The 25546-nt window shown below is 48.4% G+C and overlaps 1 protein-coding gene across 8 annotated transcripts in view; it reads left to right on the top strand.

Moving 5' to 3' along the window:
- Positions 1 to 25546, top strand: part of SLC39A11 (solute carrier family 39 member 11) — a 1124245-nt gene that overhangs the window by 164098 nt on the left and 934601 nt on the right. For all 8 annotated transcript variants that reach the window (XM_063961150.1, XM_063961149.1, XM_063961147.1 and 5 more), the window contains exon 2: positions 6334 to 6452. In XM_063961150.1, the coding sequence (XP_063817220.1) occupies positions 6345 to 6452 (108 nt within the window). In that variant the 5' untranslated portion in view covers positions 6334 to 6344. The remainder of the gene's footprint in view (positions 1 to 6333; positions 6453 to 25546) is intronic.

Here is a 25546-nt window from a genome sequence, read left to right as displayed (position 1 = left end):
TTCTCTATGGATTTCACAAGAGAGGATGGCCTGCTACTAAACAGACGCTGGCAAGATGGCTTCGAATGACGATTTCCGAAACATATGCTGATCTCCCTGTACCGGCTAATGTCTCTGCTCACTCTATTCGTAAGGTAGGTCCTTCTTGGGCAGCACAACATGGTGCTTCAGCAGAACAGATATGTAAGGCAGCCACATGGTCTTCCATTAACACATTCATTAGACATTATGCCTAGGATACTTTTGCCTCTCATGACGCTGAATTCGGGCGTAAGGTTCTCCTGTCCAATCAGGAGCATCCCCACCACTAAATTGCTTTGAGAAATCCCATTTTTAGCCTGTGGATAACCTGTGGACCCTGCCGGAGAAATATACGTTATGGTAAGAACTTACCGTTGATAACGGTATTTCTCCTAAGTCCACAGGGATCTCACCCTGACGCACCTGATTTGAGGATCTTTCTACTCACTAACCTCTTCCTTCTTGTATGGAAGGGTGTGCATGTGTGTTTTTCTCATCTGATTAGGGCTCTACATGATGCTCCTGCTTTGTGCTTTGGAATACAACTGATTTGCCTGAGCCAGTGAGTGGGATATATGGACGGGCCCGTTGCATCCTGGGAGGCCAGAAAGCTTTTGATCGTTTGGTGCCAATCCGCTGTCGCTCCATCATATCCCATTGTTATCTTGTGGACTTAGAAGTAATACCGTTATCAACAGTAAGTTCTTACCATAACGTATATTTTTTTGGGTGGCTGCTTTCTCCTCTGTGTACCGATTAGGCAAATCCTAATCAGTACACACAGTATAAGCTTGGTATCGATATAAGCTTGAGATATGGAGCATCACAGGGTGAGGAGCCTCCACTTCAGATATATAGCAGCTGGTCTCCTGGATCAATCAATTCTGGATAGAATCCAATGCTTTATGCTGTAAGATTTCAAAAGATTGCAATAAATATTGTGGTTAGCTTACTTTTTTTTATTCTTTTTTTTTTTTTTTTGTGGTAAACTTCTTTATGTCTAGATCTTGCATATCTTGAAATTACTACACTATTGGGCACTTTTTTTTTCCTCCTTCCAATTGCTTTCCAAATCTGTATAATTGATAATGGCATGTTCTTAGGCCAGCATGTGTATTTTGAGCGGTGACGCGCACCCCCGCTTCACTCCCTGCCAGTGATTCTCACTGAGCAGAGGAGAACCGTGCATGGTACAAGTACTGTACGTATTACAGGGGCACTGGATGGAGCAGGCTGAAGTCACCTGGCATATGCCTGGTTAATTTTGCTAGTATTAATGAATGCAAATAGACTGCAGCAGCCACACTAATAATACTAATAGGTGTCAAGATGCACTCAACCAATCAGAGGTGGCTACATCTTCATCAGTATGTATCTTGCGTGATATACACATTGTGACAGGTGCATAAGTGTTTTTATTATGGTCTGTCGTATTTGTGTGAGTATTCCCTAATAGTAATCTGTTTGCAGCACCCTCACTCTCTTGTGCCATCTCTCTAAAGTGTTGTAAGCGCTGAAAGTAATAAAATTGTTTTTTATATTAAAAAAAAAAAAAAAATGCTTCTGTGCAACTCAAAATGTAAACTTAAATAGTTTAAATAGTGTAGCACTGATACCTCTAAAATGCCAATGTGGCGATATATCAGAGTAAACCAAATGTTAGCCAATTTACATTTTTTTCCAGCAGAGGATTATGGCTTTCCAGATATATTACAACACACAATGTAAAAGGTACCAAGGCAGTAAACAAGATGCCTTTTTAATATTTAATTCCTGTGAATTATGACTCCTTTTTTCTATTTACACCATGTTATTAAATGGCCTGTGTAATGATCATATGCAGCACATCTTAGGCAGGGGTCATGCTGTAGTAACTCTGCTTTTAATCTCCTTTGGCTTGCACATAGCGAGCAGTGTAAGTGCTAGGTGTCTGTCATTTGTTGGCGGTGACCCACCACTTTGCTAACGCTGCTGTCACTATTCATTGACTGTGCTCGCTAGCTTGACAGAAACAGAGCTTTCTCACTGCCTGCTATATGAAGCCAACAGCGTATAATGCAGAATTCAATAGACTAACTTCAATGGTGCTTGCTAAATTATTTTGTTGGTTTATAGTGTGCAAATGTTGCCAGCTGAGTGGCATCAAGAAGTAGCTTGGTGGGAGACTTTGCAATGAAGAAATGTTGAAATACCAACCATATATTGATTTTGACCTCAAGATTTGATATATTTATTTTTCTAACCTTCTTAGGGGTATATGCAATTGCGGTCGAATTCCCGAAATTGTCGAATTTCGGGAATTTTTCGCCAAAAAAAAAAAATTTGACAATGCAATTCAGTACTTTCCGACAAAAAAACGGACTTTCACAATTCGACTTTTTGAAATTCGACTTTTGACAAATTCGACTTTTTTGCAATGATACACATGCTGCAATTCGACCAAAGTCTATTCAATGGAAGTTTGGAAATTCGACAACAGTGCTTTTAGACAGTAAATTCGTCATTTTCAATCCGCAACACTTTGGAGGGTGAAACTAATAAAAAAAATGTAAAACATGTTTTTTTTGTGTGTTTTTTTCTTGGTAATATCCTATCTATTTATATTAGAAGGGATTAGGTACTTGGTTTGTCTTTTTTGGAGGCACAAGTATTATTTATATATTTAAAAAAAAATTTTTTTTTTTTTTTTTTATGGAATGGTAAAATCCCTGAAAAAAATGGCGTGGGGTCCCCCCTCCAAAGCATAACCAGCCTCGGGCTCTTCGAGCTGGTCCTGGTTCTAAAAATGCGGGGGGGAAATTGACAGGGGTTCCACCGTATTTTTAAAACCAGCACCGGGCTCTGCGCCTGATGCTGGTGCAAAAAAATACGGGGGACAAAAAGAGTAGGGGTCCCCCGTATTTTTCACACCAGCATCGGGCTCCACTAGCTGGACAGATAATGCCACAGCCGGGGGTCACTTTTTTACAGCGCCCTGCGGCCGTGGCATTAAATATCCAACTAGTCACCCCTGGCCAGGGTACCCTGGGGGAGTGGGGACCCCTTCAATCAAGGGGTCCCCTCCCCCCCCAGCCACCCAAGGGCCAGGGGTGAAGCCCGAGGCTGTCCCCCCCCCCCCCCCATCCAAGGGCTGCGGATGGGAGGCTGATAGCCTTGAGAAAAATGACAAGAATATTGTTTTTTCCAGTAGTACTACAAGTCCCAGCAAGCCTCCCCCGCAAGCTGGTACTTGGAGAACCACAAGTACCAGCATGCGGGAGAAAAACGGGCCCACTGGTACCTGTAGTACTACTGGAAAAAAAATACCCAAATAAAAACAGGACACACACACCGTGACTTGTACAACTTTATTACATACTGCCGACACACACATACTTACCTATGTTGACACGAAGCAGTCGGTCCTCTTCTCCAAGTAGAATCCACGGATACCTGAAAATAAAAGATAATTATACTCACCTTCCAGCGTCCAGAGATACATCCACGTCCAGAAAATAATCCAGGTACTTGGCAAAAAAACAAAACGCAAATACCCGTGCCAGCGGACTGAAAGGGGTCCCATATTCACACATGAGACACCTTTCCCCGAATGTAGAGACCTCTTATGTGACAGCTGTCACAGAAAGGTCTCTTCAGCCAATGAGCGAGTGCAACGTCCTTGCACTCTGCTGATTGGCTCTGTGCGCGTCTGAGCTGACAGCGCATCGCAAAGCCTCTCCATTACTTTCGATGGTGGGAACTTTGCGGCTAGCGGTGGGGTCACCCGCCGGTCAGCGGCTGACCGCGGGTAACCCCCCGCTGACGGCAAAGTTCCCCCCATTGAATATAATGGAGAGGCTTTGCGATGTGCTGTCACAGCACAGACAGCGCACAGCCAATCAGGTGAGCGCCACGTAGTAGCGCTTCCTGATTGGCTGAAGGGACCTCTGACAGGAGTCACGTGGGGTCCCGGCACATTCGGGGAAAGGTGTCTCGTGTGAATATGGGACCCCTTTCAGTCCGCTGGCACGGGTATTTGCGTTTTGTTTTTTTGCCAAGTACCTGGATTATTTTCTGGACGTGGATGTATCTCTGGACGCTGGAAGGTGAGTATAATTATCTTGTCATTTTTCTCAAGGCTATCAGCCTCCCATCCGCAGCCATTGGATGGGGGGGACAGCCTCGGGCTTCACCCCTGGCCCTCGGGTGGCTGGGGGGGGGGGGGGGACCCCTTGATTGAAGGGGTCCCCACTCCCCCAGGGTACCCCGGCCAGGGGTGACTAGTTGGATATTTAATGCCACGGCCGCAGGGCACTGTATAAAAGTGACCCCCGGCTGTGGCATTATCTGTCCAGCTAGTGGAGCCCGATGCTGGTGTGAAAAATACGGGGGACCCCTACTCTTTTTGTCCCCCGTATTTTTTGCACCAGCATCAGGCGCAGAGCCCGGTGCTGGTTTTAAAAATACGGGGGATCCTCTGTCAAATTTTCCCCCGCATTTTTAGAACCAGGACCAGCTCGAAGAGACCGAGGCTGGTTATGCTTTGGAGGGGGGACCCCACGCCATTTTTTCCAGTTTTTTCCTGTTTTTTCCCATTTTTTAAAATCGCGGCAAAATCCGGCAAATTGGCCGTTTTTCGCCCGCAGGAATGTCGAATCCGATTTTCATTGAATATGGTGAATTCCGGCAGCCACCTGCCGGAATTCACCTGTCGAATTGTGTCGAATTAAAAAACGGCGATAATTTGCCTCGATTCGCCGTGAATTGCATATACCCCTTAGAGTTGTCTGCATCTTTTTCAAGAGCAAAGTCTTTAGGATCTGGTCCTGGTAGTGAAATCAATGTCAGATTATTTTGTGTGCTCATCTTCATGCCATTCATTAAACAGGTTTTAATTTATTTTATAACATCTTCTCTCACACAGCTGTGCGTAAAAGTGCAGTCAGTCCAATAGCAGCCAGTTTTGCTAACTTTGCAAGACTCTATGAGCTCATTTGTTGAAAATGTATGCATTATTTAATCTAGATTAAATCTAGATGTTTGTATGACTCTAGTTCAAGCAATTTTGATGCAACTGCCCATTCTGGTTTACGTTTTCATAGTCTGAAATTGCAGGTATTCCGTTTTTAGAATATATATATTTTTTATATAAATTCTTATTCATTATGGGTAATAGCTGGCTGAACACACATATAATTTTTAAGACTGGCCCAGATGAGGCACATTTGCTTTTTGAACACACCATTTTTAAGACCACACCCAGATACTACCCAATTGTTTACTGCCCCCACTTGCTGGCTGGACTGATAACCAGCCCAGATACTGCCCCACTTGCTGGCTACAAAGAAGCCAGTAACAAACACTAGGCCACTGAAACGCAGAGAGTGGATGACTGCTGTGCTACTTCCACCTGAAATAGGGCCTTCCTTTTTATACAGGGGGAGGGACCTTTTCTGCCCTTCCAGTCTGACACCGCCTGGCACTATGACATAACCGAAAAGTCACACTGCGCTGAAGTCTCTACATCAGCGCAGAATGGATGGCAGGGGTCAGTGCAGTGTGACTTTCAACAGTGTCCCAGTGCTGGTTGTCAGGGGATTTTTGCCGGGCAGATTGCCTGACAAATTAAGCGAGGGGAGGTGGCATAAAACTGCAAAGCCTAAATCCACAACTAGAATATACAAAGTTGGGAAAAAACTGTGGTCATAAGACAAAGGGTGAAGAGGGTCTTGCTGTGAGAGTTTTCAGGCAATCAGACATTTGCATTCGTTATGATAGTTATACATGCTATGACATTACAATCAATATCTGCCAATGCTAGATATTTATTGTATCAGTTTGGCGTAACGCATATGTTTATGGCCAAATTGTATATGCGGTCATTGTTTTATCCGCTTTAGCCTACCTAGCATTTAAAGAAAAACCCCACAGTTGTAAAACATAGGTTCCCCCAATAACTGAATAGGGGTGCCTTGTGTCTGTGACGCTTGCCAGATAGACATCGTTGTTGTGATAATATATCTTACCAGAAGAGGCAGTAGATCTTTCCAAATGACACCACTTGTACAGCATAAACTCTGTACACTCAACATGAGAGAACATGGAGGTGTATGCCATTCCAATTTCTGAGGGCAGAGAATTGAGTATAACAGAGGCGCCTGTAGGGGGTTGTATCAGTAAAATGTCAGATTCCCTTGACACTGCGCCAGTAATGTAGAGTCCTTCATATGATTTTACGCTAATATTTTGGTTAATATGGTTCCATCACCTTGTGCTTTTAAATATACAGTATGATATCAAATAAGACCTAATTTTCCATGTTTATTTCTTCAGGATCCGGCAAGATGATAGAGGGATACAATCCGATGCTACAAGCCCTCCTAGGGACCTTGTTCACTTGGGGACTGACTGCAGCAGGTTCTGCCTTGGTTTTTGTATTCTCTACTGGCCAGGTGAGTGTGAAGTAGAGCTGCCATTTTCTCTGACGTCCTAGTGGATGCTGGGTACTCCGTAAGGACCATGGGGTATAGACGGGCTCCGCAGGAGACTGGGCACTCTTAAAAGAAAGATTAGGTACTATATCTGGTGTGCACTGGCTCCTTCCTCTATGCCCCTCCTCTAGACCTCAGTTAGTATCTGTGCCCGGCCAGAGCTGGATGCACACTAGGGGCTCTCCTGAGCTTCCTAGAAAAGAAAGTATTTGTTAGGTTTTTTATTTTCAGTGAGATCTGCTGGCAACAGACTCACTGCTACGTGGGACTGAGGGGAGAGAAGCGAACCTACCTGCTTGCAGCTAGCTTGGGCTTCTAAGGCTACTGGACACCATTAGCTCCAGAGGGATCGAACACAGGCCCAGTCCTCGGTCGTCCGGTCCCGGAGCCGTGCCGCCGTCCCCCTTGCAGAGCCAGAAGAACGAAGAGAAGTTGAAAATCGGCGGCTGAAGACTCCGGTCTTCATTAAGGTAGCGCACAGCACTGCAGCTGTGCGCCATTGCTCCCTTAGCACACCACACACTCCGGTCACTGATGGGTGCAGGGCGCTGGGGGGGGGCGCCCTGGGCAGCAATTAGATTACCTTACTTGGCGAAAAGCACATAATACAGTCTGATAAACTGTATATGTGCATTAACACCCGCCATTAAAGTACATAAAAGGACAGAAGCCCGCCGCTGAGGGGGCCGGGCCTTCTTCCTCAGCACACCGGCGCCATTTTCTCTTCACAGCTCAGCTGGAAGGAAGCTCCCCAGGCTCTCCCCTGCAGTATCTTGGCACACAAAGTGTAAAAAAGAGAGGGGGGGCACATAAATTTAGGCGCAAAAACTGTGTATATAAGCTGCTATAGGGGAAAAATCACTCAGTATAGTGTACATCCCTGTATTATATAGCGCTGTGGTGTGTGCTGGCATACTCTCTCTCTGTCTCTCCAAAGGGCCTGGTGGGGGAACTGTCTTCAAATAGAGCATCCCCTGTGTGTGTGGTGTGTCGGTACGCGTGTGTCGACATGTCTGAGGTAAAAGGCTCCTCTAAGGAGGTGATAGAGCGGATATGTGTGTGGGAGGGTGTCTCCGTCGACAATGCCGACACCTGTTTGGATATGTGTAAGTGCTGAGGTAAAATTATTGCACAAAAGGTTAGGGAACAGAAAGGAAATCTACCCTGGTCTGTCCCTATGTCACAGAGTCCTTCAGAGTCTCTCTATGTTCACTATCCAAAATAACAAAGTATCGACACAGAGTTTAACTCCACTGTCGACTACGATAATGCAAAGTTACAGCCAAGAGGGCTAAAAGATATTCAATATATGATTATTGGAATAAAAGATGATTTGCATATCACTGATGACTCATCTGTCCCTGACACGAGAGTACACATGTTAAGGGGAAGAATGCTGAGGTAAATTTCCCTCCTCTCATAAGGAAAAAGAGCGGGAATCTCCAGACAAGAGACGGCAGCTTCCCACAAGAGAATTCTCAGGCTGTATCCTTTTCCCCACTAGGGCCAGGATGTGTTGAGAATCTTCCCCTTGGGTGTCCTGTTTGCACTAGCTATTCTCAGGGATCCTGCAGATAGTGTGCACATTCTAGTATACTACCCAGACCGGCGATTGTGTCGGCATGGGTTTATAGCGCTGTGGCAGCGTGGACAGGTACCTTATCAGCAGAGATTGAGACCCTAGTATGCATATAAATATTTTAAGATGCTGTCTTAAGTGATAGATATATAATTATAAAGCATGCCCAAAGGGACATGAGTATACTGGGTCCTACAGACAAAAGCTATGTCGATTTCTGCTTGACGTGTCCTGTAGAATATACATTGGACAGATGATGCCGACTTAAGAGGCATATGGAAGGCTGAGGATTGTGTGGAGAAAGGTTCTCGGGCCTGGTCTCCACAGCTATAGCTGGTAATTCTGATATTTTGCCTTATATTCCTGCACAGCCTAGGAAAGCACGACATTATTAAATGCAGCTTTTCGAATAAAGAAACAAGAAAGTCTGAGGTGCGTCCTTTCTTGTCAGAGCCGGGGGCAGAGGAAAAAAGCTGTACAACACAGCTAGTCCCCAGGAACAGAAGTCCTCCCCGGCCTCTACAAAAATCCACTGCATGTCACTGGGGCTCCACAGGCGGAGCTAGGCCCGGTGGGGACACGCCTTCGTAAGTTCAGCCACAAGTGGGTTCACTCCCTGTTAGATCCCTGGGCAATAGAAATTGTATCGCAGGGATACAGGCTGGACTGTGAGAAGATGCCCCCTCACCGAGGACCCGGCAGGCTTCCCCCCAAGAGAGGGAGCCAGTGTTAACTGCAATTCGTAAATTGTATCTTCAACAGGTGGTGGTCAAGGGTCCCCTCCTTCAACAAGAGGGTGTTATTATTATTCGACCATGTTATAATCTCGAAACCAGACGGTTCGGTTAGACCCATATTGTATTAAAATCCCTGAACATATACCTGAAAAGGTTCAGGTTCAAGATGGAATCGATAAGAGCGGTCATTGCAAGCCTGAAATGAATCGGGACATACGGGATGCATACCTTCGTGTCCCCATTTATCCACCTCATCAGGCGTACCTCAGAATTGCGGTACGGGATTGTCATTACCAATTTCACCAAGGTAATGGCGGATATGATGGTGCTCCTGCGGAAGCAAGGTGTCACTATTATCACATACTTGGATGATCTCCTCATAAAAGCGAGATCAAGAGAGCAGTTGCTGGACAGCGTATCACCTTCTCTGGAAGTGAAACGGCAACACGACTGGATTCTATATATTCCGAAGTCGCAGTTGGTTCCTACAGCTCATCTGCCTCGCCTAGGCATGATCCTAGACACAGACCAGAAGAGGGTTTGTCTCCCGATAGAGAGAGCTCAGGAGCTCATGACACTGGTCAGGAATCCATTGAAAACCAAAACAGGTGTCAGTGCATCATTGCACTCGAGTCCTGGGAAGGATGATGGCATCATACGAGGCCATCCCCTTCGGCTGGTTCCATGCAAGGACAATGGAACTTACTGGACAAGTGGTCCGGATCACATCTTCAGATGCATCGGTTAATCACCCTATCCCCCAGGGCCAGGGTGTCTCTCCTGTGGTGGCTGCGGAGTGCTCACCTTCTCGAGGGCCGCCGATTCGGCATTCAGGACTGGATCCTGGTGACCACGGATGCAAGCCTCCGAGGGTGGGGGGCAGTTACACAGGGAAGAAAATTCCAAGGTTTGTGGTCAAGCCAACAGACTTGCCTTCACATCAATATCCTGGAACTAAGGGCCATATACAACGCCCTAAGTCAAGCGGAGTTCCTGCTTCGCGACCAACCGGTTCTGATCCAGTCAGACCGCAGGGGCTCATGTAAACCGCCAGGGCGGCACAAGGAGCAGGGTGGCGGGGGTAGAAGCCGCCAGAATTCTTCGCTGGGCGGAGAATCAAGTAAGCGCACTGTCAGCAGTGTTCATTCCGGGAGTGGACACGACCTCCACCCGGGAAAGTGGTGACTTCATCAGGAAGTCTTCACGCAGTTTTGCAAATTGATGGAAACTGCCTCAGGTGGACTACATGGCGTCCCACCTCAATAAAAAGATAAAAAAGGTTTTACGCTGGGTCAAGGGACTCTCAGGCGATAGCTGTGGTCGCACTAGTAACACCGTGGGTGTTCCAGTCGGTCTATATATTCCCTCCTCTTCCTCTCAGACCCAAGGGCTGAGAATTGTAATAAACGGAGGAGTGTGAACAATATTCTTTGCTCCGGATTGGCCAGGAAGGACTCGGTACCCGGAACTGCAAGAAATGCTCTCGGAGGACCCATGGCCTCTGCCTCTCAGTCAGGACATGTTGCAACAGGGACCCTGTCTGATCCAAGACTTACCGCGGCTGCATTGGACGGCATGGCGGTTGAACGCCGGATCCTAGCGGAAAAGGGCATTCCGGATGCAGTTATTCCTACGCTGATAAAGGCTAGGAAAGACGTGACAGCAAGACTTTTTCACTGTATATGGCGAAAATAGGTTGCTTGGTGTGTGGCCGGGAAGGCCCTACAGAGGAATTCCAGGGGGGTCGATTCCTGCACTTCCTACAGTCAGGAGTGACTATGGGCCTAAAATTAGGATCCATAAGGCCAAGATTTCGGCCCTATCCCTTTTTCTCTCAAAAAGAGCTGGCTTCACTGCCTGAAGTTCGGACGTTGTTACAGGGGTGCTGCATATTCAGCCCCTTTTGTGCCTCCAGTGGCACCTTGGGATCTTAACGTGTGTTGGATTCCTAAAATCACACTGGTTTGAGCCACTTAAGACCGTGGAGCTAAAATATCTCACGTGGAAAGTGGTCATGCTTTTGGCCTTAGCTTGGACTAGGCTTTGTCATGTAAAAGCCCATATCTGATCTTCCATATGGAAAGGGCAGAATGGAGGACTCGTACCCAATTTCTCCCTAAGGTGGTATCATCGTTTCATTTGAACCAACCTATTGTGGTGCCTGCGGCTACTAGGGACTTGGAGGATTCCAAGTTGCTGGACGTAGTCCGGGCCCTGAAACTTTATGTTTCCAGGACGGCTAGAGTCAGAAAAACTGACTCGCTATTTATCCTGCATGCACCCAACAAGCTGGGTGCTCCTGCTTCAAAGCAGACTATTGCTCGCTGGATCTGTAGCACGATTCAGCTTGCACATTCTGCGGCTGGACTGCCGCATCCTAAGTTAGTAAAAGCCCATTCCACGAGAAAGGTGGGCTCTTCTTGGGCGGCTGCCCGAGGGGTCTCTGCTTTACAACTTTGCCGAGCTGCTACTTGGTCGGGTTCAAACACTTTTGCAAAATTCTACAAGTTTGATACCCTGGCTGAGGAGGACCTTGAGTTTGCTCATTCGGTGCTGCAGAGTCATCCGCACTCTCCCGCCCGTTTGGGAGCTTTGGTATAATCCCCATGGTCCTTACGGAGTACCCAGCATCCACTAGGACGTCGGAGAAAATAAGAATTTACTCACCGGTAATTCTATTTCTCGTAGTCCGTAGTGGATGCTGGGAGCCCGTCCCAAGTGCGGACTCTCTGCAATACATGTATATAGTTATTGCTTAACTAAAGGGTTATTGTATGAGCCATATGTTGATAGAGGCTCAGTTATTGTTCATACTGTTAACTGGGTATAGTTATCACGAGTTGTACGGTGTGATTGGTGTGACTGGTATGAGTCTTACCCTGGATTCCAAATCCTTTCCTAGTAATGTCAGCTCTTCCGGGCACAGTTTCCCTAACTGAGGTCTGGAGGAGGGGCATAGAGGGAGGAGCCAGTGCACACCAGATATAGTACCTAATCTTTCTTTTAAGAGTGCCCAGTCTCCTGCGGAGCCCGTCTATACCCCTTGGTCCTTACGGAGTACCCAGCATCCACTACGGACTACGAGAAATAGAATTACCGGTGAGTAAATTCTTATTTTTTAGCTCTTTCCCTTTCACTGTGGCACTTTCAGCTACTCAGATTGTCTGTTAAAGAATCTGGAGGTGCTACAGACCAGGGAGCAGAATAGGTGTTTGGGTGTTCATGTTAAATGGTCAAGAACGTTGACTAGAAGCTAGCAAGATAAAGAATGTGTAGCTTTGTGAAACTTAGCCTCCTATGCAAGAATTAAATCACAGGAGAAGAAAGATGCTATAACCTGTGTGCAAAAATCCATCTAAGTACCCCATACAGAAACATTACTCCATTTTTATATTTTTCTTTCTGAAAAATATAATCCACATTCACATATTGATTCATGATGATCCGTAATGGTCTTAAAATGACTTTATTGTAGTCATGCAGAGATGCATTATGGCAAGGTCTAGAGGACAAAAAGTTGAATATTAAGCAAGCCCAATATAAGCAACTGCCAATTTAGTCTTATGGTGCCCATACACTAGACGCTCTGTAAACGATGCATTGTTGTTAACGATTACCCTTGAACTCCCCCGGCAGTCCTAGCCAGACGATTTGGTACAATACACATGAGATATTTCTTAAGAACTGGGAGTGGCCAGAGCCGGATTAATGGTGGGGCCCTGGGGGTAATACCCCGGACACCCCCCCCCCCCCCCCCCCCCATTTTTTTAAAGGTCCCCTCCCCCCTGCCGGCACACAGATCGTACCTCAGATCTGCGGTGCTGCGCTCCCTGTGTCTCCCTATTGGTTGCCCTGGCAACCTAACAGCATAGGCGCCGCAAAGGAGTACAGGACAGCTGAGTGACGGCTCAGCTGTCCAATAGTGTGTAAAGGTGGAGGCTGCGGCTCACTTGTTGGCTGGGCGCGCAGGCTGCAGGGAAGAAGTGTGTTGCCAGCGGAGGGTGCGTGGAGGAGTGAGCTCTTGCTCTCCTGTGTCACAAGCAGCCTTCCAGCGGCAGAGAAAAAAGTAAGCTGGCTGTACTGTTTATTCATTTCTCTGACGTCCTAGTGGATGCTGGGAACTCCGTAAGGACCATGGGGAATAGCGGCTCCGCAGGAGACTGGGCACAAAAGTAAAGCTTTAGGACTACCTGGTGTGCACTGGCTCCTCCCCCTATGACCCTCCTCCAAGCCTCAGTTAGATTTTTGTGCCCGGCCGAGAAGGGTGCACACTAGGGGCTCTCCTGAGCTTCTTAGTGAAAGTTTAGTTTTAGGTTTTTTATTTTCAGTGAGACCTGCTGGCAACAGGCTCACTGCATCGAGGGACTAAGGGGAGAAGAAGCGAACTCACCTGCTTGCAGAGTGGATTGGGCTTCTTAGGCTACTGGACACCATTAGCTCCAGAGGGACCGAACACAGGCCCAGCCTCGGAGTCCGGTCCCAGAGCTGCGCCGCCGGCCCCCTTACAGAGCCAGAAGCAAGAAGAGGTCCGGAAAATCGGCGGCAGAAGACATCCTGTCTTCACCAAGGTAGCGCACAGCACTGCAGCTGTGCGCCATTGCTCCTCAGCACACTTCACACTTCGGTCACTGAGGGTGCAGGGCGCTAGGGGGGGGCGCCCTGAGCAGCAATAAAAACACCTTGGCTGGCGAAAATACATCACATATAGCCCCCAGGGCTATATGGATGAATTTTAACCCCTGCCAGATTTCACAGAAAAACGGGAGAAAAGGCCGCCGAGAAGGGGGCGGAGCCTATCTCCTCAGCACACTGGCGCCATTTTCTCTCACAGCTCCGTTGGAGGGAAGCTCCCTGGCTCTCCCCTGCAATTACTACACTACAGAAAGGGGTTAAAAAAGAGAGGGGGGCACTAATTAGGCGCAGTATAACAATACAGCAGCTATAAGGGGAAAAACACTTATATAAGGTTATCCCTGTATATATATAGCGCTCTGGTGTGTGCTGGCATACTCTCCCTCTGTCTCCCCAAAGGGCTAGTGGGGTCCTGTCCTCTATCAGAGCATTCCCTGTGTGTGTGCTGTGTGTCGGTACGTTGTGTCGACATGTATGAGGAGGAAAATGATGTGGAGGCAGAGCAATGGCCTGTAACAGAGATGTCACCCCCTAGGGAGTCGACACCTGAGTGGATGAGCTTATGGAAGGAATATGTGACAGTGTCAGCTCTTTACAAAAGATTGATGACATGAGACAGCCGGCGACTCAGCCTGTGCCTGTCCAGGTGTCTCAAAAGCCATCAGGGGCTCTAAAACGCCCGTTACCGCAGATGGCAGATACAGACGCCGACAAGGATACTGACTCCAGTGTCGACGATTAAGAGACGAATGTGACTTCCAGTAGGGCCACACGTTACATGATTGAGGCTATGGAAAATGTTTTTACACATTTCTGATAATACCAGTACCACTAAAAAGGGTATTAGGTTGGGTGAGAAAAAACTGCCTGTAGTTTTTCCTGCATCTGAGGAATTAAATGAAGTGTGTGATGATGCGTGGGTTTCCCCCGATAAAAACTGTTAATTCCTAAAAAGTTATTAGCATCATACCCCTTCCCGCCAGAGGATAGGGCACGTTGGGAAACACCCCCTAGGGTGAATAAAGCGCTCACACGCTTCTCTAAACAGGTGGCACTACCGTCCCCGGATACGGCCGCCCTTAAGGAACCTGCTGACAGAAAGCAGTAAAATATCCTAAAATGTATATACACTCACACGGGTGTGATACTGCGACCAGCAATCGCCTCAGCCTGGATGTGCAGTGCTGGGGTGGCTTGGTCGGGTTCCCTGACTGACAATATTGATACCCTAGATAGGGACAGTATATTACTGACTATAGAGCATTTAAAAGATGCATTTCTATATATGCGTGATGCACAGAGGGATATTTGCCGACTGGCATCAAGAGTAAGTGCGCTGTCCATTTCTGCCAGAAGAGGGTTATGGACAAGACAGTGGTCAGGTGATGCTGATTCCAAAAGGCATATGGAAGTATCGCCTTATAAAAGGGAGGAGTTATTTGGGGTAGGTCTAACAGAGCTGGTGGCCACGGCAACGGCTGGGAAATCCACATTTTTACTCCAGGTAGCCTCTCAACATAAGAAGACGCCGTATTATCAGGCGCAGTCCTTTTGGGCCCCATAAGGGCAAGCAGGCAAAAGGCTCCTCATTTCTGCCCCGTGGCAGAGGGAGAGGAAAAAGGCTGCAGCAAACAGCCAGTTCCCAGGAACAGAAGCCCTCTCCCGTTTTCTGCCAAGTCCTCAACATGACGCTGGGGCTTTACAAGCGGACTCAGGCACGGTGGGGGCCCGTCTCAAAAATTTCAGCGTGCAGTGGGCTCACTCACAGGTGGTCCCCTGGATCCTTCAGGTGGTATCTCAGGGGTACAAATTGGAATTCGAGACGTCTCCCCTTCGCCGTTTCCTAAAGTCTGCTTTACCGACGTCTCCCTCCGACAGGGTGGCGGTATGGGAAGCCATTCACAAGCTGTATTCCCAGCAGGTGATAATCAAGGTACCCCTCCTACAACAGGGAAAGGGGTATTATTCCACGCTGTTTGTGGTACCGAAGCCGGACGGCTCGGTGAGACCTAATTTAAATCTGAAATCCTTGAACACTTACATACAAAGGTTCAAATTCAAGATGGAGTCACTCAGAGCGGTGATTGCAAACCTGGAAGAAGGGGATTATATGGTGTCTCTGGACATCAAGGATGCTTATCTCCATGTCCCAATTTACCCTTCTCACCAAGGGTACCTCAGGTTTGTGGTACAGAACTGTCACTATCAGTTTCAGACGCTGTCGTTTGGTTTGTCCACGGCACCCCGGGTCTTTACCAAAGTAATGGCCGAAATGATGATACTCCTTCGAAGGAAGGGAGTTTTAATTATCCCTTACTTGGACGATCTCAGGATAAGGGCAAGATCCAGGGAACAGTTGGTAGTCGGGGTAGCACTATCTCAAGTAGTGTTGCGGCAGCACGGTTGGATTCTTAATATTCCAAAATCGCAGCTGATCCCGACGACACGTCTTCTATTCCTAAGGATGATCCTGGACACAGTCCAGAAAAAGGTGTTTCTCCAGGAGGAGAAAGCCAGGGAGTTATCCGAACTAGTCAGAAACCTCCTAAAACCAGGCCAAGTGTCAGTGCATCAGTGCACAAGGGTCCTGGGAAAAATGGTGGCTTCCTACGAAGCAATTCCATTCGGCAGATTCCACGCAAGAACTTTCCAGTGGGACCTGCTGGAAAATTGGTCCGGATCGCATCTTCAGATGCATCAGCGGATAACCCTGTCACCAAAGACAAGGGTGTCTCTCCTGTGGTGGTTGCAGAGTGCTCATCTTCTAGAGGGCGCAGTTTCGGCATTCAGGACTGGGTCCTGGTGACCACGGATGCCAGCCTGCGAGGCTGGGGAGCAGTCACACAGGGAAGAAATTTCCAGGGCTTGTGGTCAAGCCTGGAGACATCACTTCGTTTAAATATCTTGGAGCTAAGGGCCATTTACAATGCCCTAAGCCAAGCAAGACCTCTGCTTCAAGGTCAGCCGGTGCTGATCCAGTCGGACAACATCACGGCAGTCGCCCACGTAGACAGACAGGGCGGCACAAGAAGCAGGAGGGCAATGGAAGAAGTCTTCCACATGATTGTAAACCGTTGGGAAAAACCAAAGGTGGACATGATGGCGTCCCGCCTAAACAAAAAATTGGACAGGTATTGCGCCAGGTCAAGGGACCCTCAGGCAATAGCTGTGGACGCTCTGGTAACACCGTGGGTGTACCAGTCAGTGTATGTGTTCCCTCCTCTTCCTCTCTTACCAAAAGTACTGAGAATTATAAGACGGAGGGGAGTAAGAACTATACTCGTGGCTCCGGATTGGCCAAGAAGGACTTGGTACCCGGAACTTCAAGAGATGCTCACGGAGGACCCGTGGCCTCTACCTCTAAGAAGGGACCTGCTCCATCAAGGACCCTATCTATTCCAAGACTTACCGCGGCAGCGTTTGACGGCAGGGCGGTTGAACGCCGTATCCTGAAGGAAAAAGGCATTCCGGATGAAGTCATCCCTACCCTGATCAAAGCCAGGAAGGATGTAACCGCAAAGCATTATCACCGCATTAGGCGAAAATATGTTGCGTGGTGCGAGGCCAGTAAGGCCCCGATGGAGGAATTTCAACTAGGTCGATTCCTGCATTTCCTGCAAACAGGAGTGTCTATGGGCCTAAAATTGGGGTCCATTAAGGTTCAAATTTCGGCCCTGTCAATTATCTTCCAGAAAGAACTAGCTTCAGTTCCTGAAGTTAAGATGTTTGTAAAAGGGGTACTGCATACACAGCCTCCTTTTGTGCCTCCAGTGGCACCTTGGGATCTCAATGTAGTTTTGGGGTTCCTAAAGTCACAATGGTTTGAACCACTTGAATCTGTGGAGTTAAAATATCTCACATGGAAAGTGGTCATGCTGTTGGCCCTGGCCTCGGCCAGGCGCGTGTCAGAATTGGCGGCTTTTTCCTGTAAAAGCCCCTATCTGATCTTCCATTCAGACAGGGCGGAATTGAGGACTCGTCCTCATTTTCTCCCTAAGGTGGTTTCAGCGTTTCATCTGAACCAACCTATTGTGGTACCTGCGGCTACTAGTGATTTGGAGGACTCCAAGTTGTTGGACATAGTCAGGGCCCTGAAAATATATGTTTCCAGGACGGCTGGAGTCAGAAAATCTGACTCGCTGTTTATCCTGTATGCACCCAACAAGCTGGGTGCTCCTGCTTCTAAGCAGACTATTGCTCGTTGGATTTGTAATACAATTCAGCTTGCACATTCTGTGGCAGGCCTGCCACAGCTAAAATCTGTAAAAGCCCATTCCACAAGGAAGGTGGAATCATCTTGGGCGGCTGCCCGAGGGGTCTCGGCTTTACAACTTTGCCGAGCAGCTATTTGGTCAGGGGCAAACACGTTTGCTAAATTCTTCAAATTTGATACCCTGGCTGAGGAGGACCTGGAGTTCTCTCATTCGGTGCTGCAGAGTCATCCGCACTCTCCCGCCCGTTTGGGAGCTTTTGTATATTCCCCATGGTCCTTACGGAGTCCCCAGCATCCACTAGGACGTCAGAGAAAATAAGAATTTACTTACCGATAATTCTATTTCTCGTAGTCCGTAGTGGATGCTGGGCGCCCATCCCAAGTGCGGATTGTCTGCAATACTTGTACATAGTTGTTGTTAACTAAATCGGGTTATTGTTGTTGTGAGCCATCTATCCAGAGGCTCCTCTGTTATCATGCTGTTAACTGGGTTCAGATCTCAGGTTGTACGGTGTGATTGGTGTGGCTGGTATGAGTCTTACCCGGGATTCATAAATCCTTCCTTATTGTGTACGCTCGTCCGGGCACAGTATCCTAACTGAGGCTTGGAGGAGGGTCATAGGGGGAGGAGCCAGTGCACACCAGGTAGTCCTAAAGCTTTACTTTTGTGCCCAGTCTCCTGCGGAGCCGCTATTCCCCATGGTGCTTACGGAGTTCCCAGCATCCACTACGGACTACGAGAAATAGAATTATCGGTAAGTAAATTCTTATTTTTTTTTTTATTTTTTTACCATGCTGCTATTTCTTAAATTGTAATTTTTGTCTCTGTCATGTTGGCTTTATGTGTGTGTATGTATGTGTAATGAAGATGTAGTTATGTGACTGGCGGTCACATTACCTCCCCCTACATCCTGCACCCAGAGCCGGCAACAGAAACGTTGGGGCCCGGTACACTGACTTCTTTTGGGCCCCCTCCCCAAGCCCACTACCCTCGACCCCCCACATCCACACGTCCATCCCCTGTGTGTGTCAATACATGTAACACCTAAGTACCAAATGTTAATATTACACCACAGACCAGGTAGAAGTAGGACAAATAACAAGTGCAAATTCACGAGCCATGAGACATTCACTTACACTTTGAGGCAGATTCAATTAACCATGGGTATAACATGGCTGCAGCACCCGGGTTTAATACCTGAAGCTGTTCAGTTACATGCCAATTTCCATGTGCTGTAAGCCCACAGCTAACGCATGTTAACTCATAGCTCCTTGTTAAAGTCCCCAGAGCTATGGAATTACCCTGTGTCTTGGGCTCACTACATGGGGTAGCTTCGGTAACAGAATAGCTCACAGCAGTGCTGCAGCCACGCATTAAGTCCCATTGCGAATAGACTCTGACGCTCTATTGAACATATCCCCAGGCTGTACCACTGAATACGAAGCAGCAGCCTTCTCATCCTACTGGGTAAAGAGAGAGAGTTGAGGGGGGGGGGGGGGGGGGAGAGGGAGAGAGGGGGGGGGGGGAAGAAAGGGGGTGAGTACAGAAAGAGGGGGAAGGGGAGTGCGAGGAAAGAGGGTAGAGAGAGAAGATGAGAGAACAGAGTGGGGAGGGAGAGAGAGCGAGAGAGTATGAGAGGAAACACAGGGAGAGAGAGGGTGGGGAGAGAGGGAAGAAAGAGAGGAAGGGTAGGGGACAGAGATGGAGGGGAGAGGGAGAGAGATGAAAGGGAGTGAGAGTGGGATGTACTAAAGGGAAAATGCGGTAAAACTCCCGTTTCAGGGGTTTTACCGCATTTTCATATGTACTAATCCCCGGCCGCTGCGTTTTCGCCCCTGAGGGTATCGCCATCTTTTGATGGCGATACCCTATAGAAGCCTATGGGCTTCTTACCGCCTGGCGCCTGTGTCACCGCATTGCGATGTTAATCGCATATGTTTGTAGGCGGCGAGGGGTGGCAGTGTATTTTAATACATCCCACCCTGAGAGAGAAGAAAGGGTGGAGAGAGAGGGGACAGAGAGAGTGAGGGAGTTGGAGAGGAGGGAGAGAGTTTAAGAGAGGAAAGGGAGAGGAGAGTGGGGGAGAGAGAGGAATGGGAAGGAAGAGACAGAGAGGGAGTGAGAGAGATGAAAGGGAGGGAAGACGGAGCGAGAAGGGAGAGGGAGGAGATGGGGAGAAAGAGAGGGAGGTATAGAGGGAAAGAGAGGGGGGAGAGAGGGGTGGAAGTGACAGAGGGAGAAAGGAGGGGGGAGAGGAAAGAGTGCCCAGGTTTGGAATGGCATTTAAACTAAAAATACACTTACCACACTGATCATCTTCACTGAGTCAGTGTGAACTTCATATAGTCCGTGTTTGCAGAGCTGCTGTGCATGCTGCGGCTATCTCTGGGGTGGAGAGGTTGTCCGCACTGCAGCAGATGATGGTGCTTTCTGCCAAGCTGCCGTCCGACCCGTGTGTTTATTCCGCTCAAATCACTTGTTCCTGCTCCTCATAGGTGTTGGCTCTGTCATTGATGATGCAGACCACCTCCCCTTGTCTCTACGGTAGGGAGTGGGTGCTCCGGCTGCTGCAGCCAGGAACTCTGTGGTGAGCGGGAGGTGTAGCCGGCCTCTGTGGCGGTAGGTAGACACTGGAACAAGAAATGCTGGCTGGCGTGGTGCAGCTTCACGAATAATGGCGCCGCTGCTGCGACTTCTTTGATGGCTGCTGCGCTGAGGCAGCAGATTGCGCATTTCGGCGCAATACCAAGCACAAGCAATCTATAGTTAAAATAATGCGGCTGGCACTGGGGCCCCTCAACCTCGGGGCCCGGCACAGGTGTACCCTTTGTGCCCCCCCTGTTGCCGGGCCTGCCTGCACCCTTACAATCCAGACAGTTGGCATGCTGACCAACAGGGACTATTCCCACTCGTGGGAATAATACACTGCTCAAAAAAATAAAGGGAACACTAAAATAACACATCCTAGATCTGAATGAATGAAATATTCTTATTAAATACTTTGTTCTTTACATAGTTGAATGTGCTGCCAACAAAATCACACAAAAATTATCAATGGAAATCAAATTTCTCTATCGTCCTAGTGGATGCTGGGGTTCCTGAAAGGACCATGGGGAATAGCGGCTCCGCAGGAGACAGGGCACAAAAAGTAAAGCTTTTCCAGATCAGGTGGTGTGCACTGGCTCCTCCCCCTATGACCCTCCTCCAGACTCCAGTTAGATTTTTGTGCCCGGCCGAGAAGGGTGCAATCTAGGTGGCTCTCCTAAAGAGCTGCTTAGAAAAAGTTTAGCTTAGGTTTTTTATTTTACAGTGAGTCCTGCTGGCAACAGGATCACTGCAACGAGGGACTGAGGGGAGAAGAAGTGAACTCACCTGCGTGCAGGATGGATTGGCTTCTTGGCTACTGGACATCAGCTCCAGAGGGACGATCACAGGTACAGCCTGGATGGTCACCGGAGCCGCGCCGCCGGCCCCCTTGCAGATGCTGAAGTCAGAAGAGGTCCAGAATCGGCGGCTGAAGACTCCTGCAGTCTTCTAAAGGTAGCGCACAGCACTGCAGCTGTGCGCCATTTTCCTCTCAGCACACTTCACACGCAGTCACTGAGGGTGCAGGGCGCTGGGGGGGGGGCGCCCTGGGAGGCAAATGTAACCTATATAAAGGCTAAAAATACCTCACATATAGCCCCCAGAGGCTATATGGAGATATTTAACCCCTGCCTGGATTCACTAAATAGCGGGAGACGAGCCCGCCGGAAAAGGGGCGGGGCCTATCTCCTCAGCACACGGCGCCATTTCCTCTCACAGCTCCGCTGGTCAGGACGGCTCCCAGGTCTCTCCCCTGCACTGCACTACAGAAACAGGGTAAAACAGAGAGGGGGGGCAAATTTATGGCGATATTTTGATATATATAAAGCAGCTATAAGGGAGCACTTATTATAAGGCTATCCCTGTTATATATAGCGCTTTTGGTGTGTGCTGGCAAACTCTCCCTCTGTCTCCCCAAAGGGCTAGTGGGTCCTGTCTTCGTTAGGAGCATTCCCTGTGTGTCTGCTGTGTGTCGGTACGTGTGTGTCGACATGTATGAGGACGATATTGGTGTGGAGGCGGAGCAATTGCCAAATATGAGGATGTCACCCCCTAGGGAGTCGACACCAGAATGGATGCCTTTATTTATGGAACTACGGGATAGTGTCAACACGCTAAAGCAGTCGTTTGACGACATGAGACGGCCGGACAATCAATTAGTGCCTGTCCAGGCGCCTCAAACACCGTCAGGGGCTGTGAAACGCCCTTTGCCTCAGTCGGTCAACACAGACCCAGACACAGGCACTGACTCCAGTGGTGACGGTGACGAATCAACCGTATTTTCCAGTAGGGCCACACGTTATATGATTTTGGCAATGAAGGAGGCGTTACATTTAGCTGATACTACAGGTACCACTAAACAGGGTATTATGTGGGGTGTGAAAAAACTACCTATAGTTTTTCCTGAATCAGAAGAATTAAATGACGTGTGTAATGAAGCGTGGGTTGCCCCTGATAAAAAGCTGATAATTTCAAAGAAATTATTGGCATTATACCCTTTCCCGCCAGAGGTTAGGGAGCGCTGGGAAACACCTCCTAGGGTGGACAAGGCGCTAACACGCTTATCTAAACAAGTGGCGTTACCCTCTCCTGAGACGGCCGCACTTAAAGATCCATCAGATAGGAGGATGGAAAATATCCAAAAAAGTATATACACACATGCAGGTGTTATACTACGACCAGCTATAGCGACTGCCTGGATGTGCAGTGCTGGGGTAGTTTGGTCAGAGTCCCTGATTGAAAATATTGATACCCTGGACAGGGACAATATTTTACTGTCGTTAGAACAAATAAAGGATGCATTTCTTTATATGCGTGATGCACAGAGGGATATCTGCACACTGGCATCACGGGTAAGTGCTATGTCCATTTCGGCCAGAAGAGCTTTATGGACGCGACAGTGGACAGGCGATGCGGATTCAAAACGACATATGGAAGTTTTGCCGTATAAAGGGGAGGAGTTATTTGGAGTCGGTCTATCAGATTTGGTGGCCACGGCTACAGCCGGGAAATCCACCTTTCTACCTCAAGTCACTCCCCAACAGAAAAAGGCACCGACTTTTCAACCGCAGCCCTTTCGTTCCTTTAAAAATAAGAGAGCAAAGGGCTATTCATATCTGCCACGAGGCAGAGGTCGAGGGAAGAGACAGCAACAGGCAGCTCCTTCCCAGGAACAGAAGCCTTCCCCGGCTTCTACAAAAGCCTCAGCATGACGCTGGGGCTTCTCAAGCGGACTCGGGGACGGTGGGTGGTCGTCTCAAAAATTACAGCGCGCAGTGGGCTCACTCGCAGGTAGATCCCTGGATCCTGCAGATAATATCTCAGGGGTACAGGTTGGAATTAGAGACAGATCCACCTCGCCGTTTCCTGAAGTCTGCTTTACCAACGTCCCCCTCCGAAAGGGAGACGGTTTTGGAAGCCATTCACAAGCTGTACTCTCAGCAGGTGATAGTCAAGGTACCTCTTCTACAACAAGGGAAGGGGTATTATTCCACTCTTTTTGTGGTACCGAAGCCGGATGGCTCGGTAAGGCCTATTCTAAATCTGAAGTCCTTGAACCTGTACATAAAGAAGTTCAAGTTCAAGATGGAGTCACTCAGAGCAGTGATAGCGAACCTGGAAGAGGGGGACTTTATGGTATCCTTGGACATCAAGGATGCGTATCTCCACGTTCCAATTTACCCCTCACACCAGGGGTACCTCAGGTTCGTTGTACAAAACTGTCACTATCAGTTTCAGACGCTGCCGTTCGGATTGTCCACGGCACCTCGGGTCTTTACAAAGGTAATGGCCGAGATGATGATTCTTCTTCGAAGAAAAGGCATATTAATTATCCCATACTTGGACGATCTCCTAATAAGGGCAAGGTCCAGAGAACAGCTAGAGATGGGATTAGCACTGTCTCAAGAAGTGCTAAAACAGCACGGGTGGATTCTGAATATTCCAAAATCCCAGTTAATGCCGACAACTCGTCTGCTGTTCCTAGGGATGATTCTGGACACGGTTCAGAAAAAGGTTTTTCTCCCGGAGGAAAAAGCCAAGGAGTTATCCGAGCTTGTCAGGAACCTCCTAAAACCAGGAAAGGTGTCTGTACATCAATGCACAAGAGTCCTGGGAAAAATGGTGGCTTCTTACGAAGCAATTCCATTCGGCAGAGTCCACGCAAGAATTTTCCAAAGGGATCTGTTGGACAAATGGTCAGGGTCGCATCTTCAGATGCACCTGCGGATAACCCTGTCTCCAAGGACAAGGGTGTCTCTTCTGTGGTGGTTGCAGAGTGCTCATCTATTGGAGGGCCGCAGATTCGGCATACAGGATTGGATCCTGGTGACCACGGACGCCAGCCTGAGAGGCTGGGGAGCAGTCACGCAAGGAAGAAACTTCCAGGGAGTATGGACGAGCCTGGAAACGTCTCTTCACATAAACATTCTGGAACTAAGAGCAATATACAATGCTCTAAGCCAGGCAGAACCTCTGCTTCAGGGAAAAACAGTGTTGATCCAGTCGGACAACATCACGGCAGTCGCCCATGTGAACAGACAGGGCGGCACAAGAAGCAGGAGTGCAATGGCAGAAGCTGCAAGGATTCTTCGCTGGGCAGAGAATCATGTGATAGCACTGTCAGCAGTGTTCATCCCGGGAGTGGACAACTGGGAAGCAGACTTCCTCAGCAGACACGATCTTCACCCGGGAGAGTGGGGACTTCATCCAGAAGTCTTCCACTTGCTGGTAACCCGTTGGGAAAGACCAATGGTGGACATGATGGCGTCTCGCCTCAACAAAAAACTGGACAGGTATTGCGCCAGGTCAAGAGATCCGCAGGCAATAGCTGTGGACGCGCTGGTATGTGTTTCCTCCTCTGCCTCTCATACCAAAAGTATTGAGAATTATACGGCAAAGAGGCGTAAGGACGATACTAGTGGTTCCGGATTGGCCAAGAAGGACTTGGTACCCGGAACTTCAAGAGATGATCACGGAAGATCCGTGGCCTCTACCTCTAAGGAGGGACTTGCTTCAGCAGGGTCCCTGTCTGTTTCAAGACTTACCGCGGCTGCGTTTGACGGCATGGCGGTTGAACGCCGGATCCTAAAGGAAAAAGGCATGCCGGAAGAAGTCATTCCTACTTTGATTAAAGCAAGGAAGGAAGTAACCGTGCAACATTATCACCGAATTTGGCGAAAATATGTTGCGTGGTGCGAAGATCGGAGTGCTCCGACGGAGGAATTTCAACTGGGTCGATTCCTACATTTCCTGCAATCAGGATTGTCTATGGGTCTCAAATTGGGATCTATTAAGGTTCAAATTTCGGCCCTGTCGATTTTCTTTCAAAAAGAAGGTGGATTTGAAATATCTCACATGGAAAGTGACCATGCTTCTAGCCCTGGCTTCGGCCAGGAGAGTGTCAGAACTGGCAGCTTTATCTTACAAAAGCCCATATCTGATTTTCCATTCGGACAGGGCAGAACTGCGGACTCGTCCGCATTTTCTCCCTAAGGTGGTGTCAGCATTTCATCTGAACCAGCCTATTGTAGTGCCTGCGGCTACAAGTGACTTGGAGGACTCCAAGTTACTGGACGTTGTCAGAGCATTAAAAATATATATTGCAAGGACAGCTGGAGTCAGAAAATCTGACTCGTTGTTTATATTGTATGCACCCAACAAGATGGGTGCTCCTGCGTCTAAGCAGACGATTGCTCGTTGGATCTGTAGCACAATCCAACTTGCACATTCTGTGGCAGGCCTGCCACAGCCTAAATCTGTAAAGGCCCACTCCACAAGGAAGGTGGGCTCATCTTGGGCGGCTGCCCG

This window comes from Pseudophryne corroboree, chromosome 3 (assembly GCF_028390025.1).
Source record: "Pseudophryne corroboree isolate aPseCor3 chromosome 3, aPseCor3.hap2, whole genome shotgun sequence".
In the NCBI taxonomy this organism is placed as follows: Eukaryota; Metazoa; Chordata; class Amphibia; order Anura; family Myobatrachidae; genus Pseudophryne; species Pseudophryne corroboree.
The sequence above is the reverse complement of the archived record's forward strand: the minus strand, read 5'-3'. Positions and strand labels throughout refer to the sequence as shown.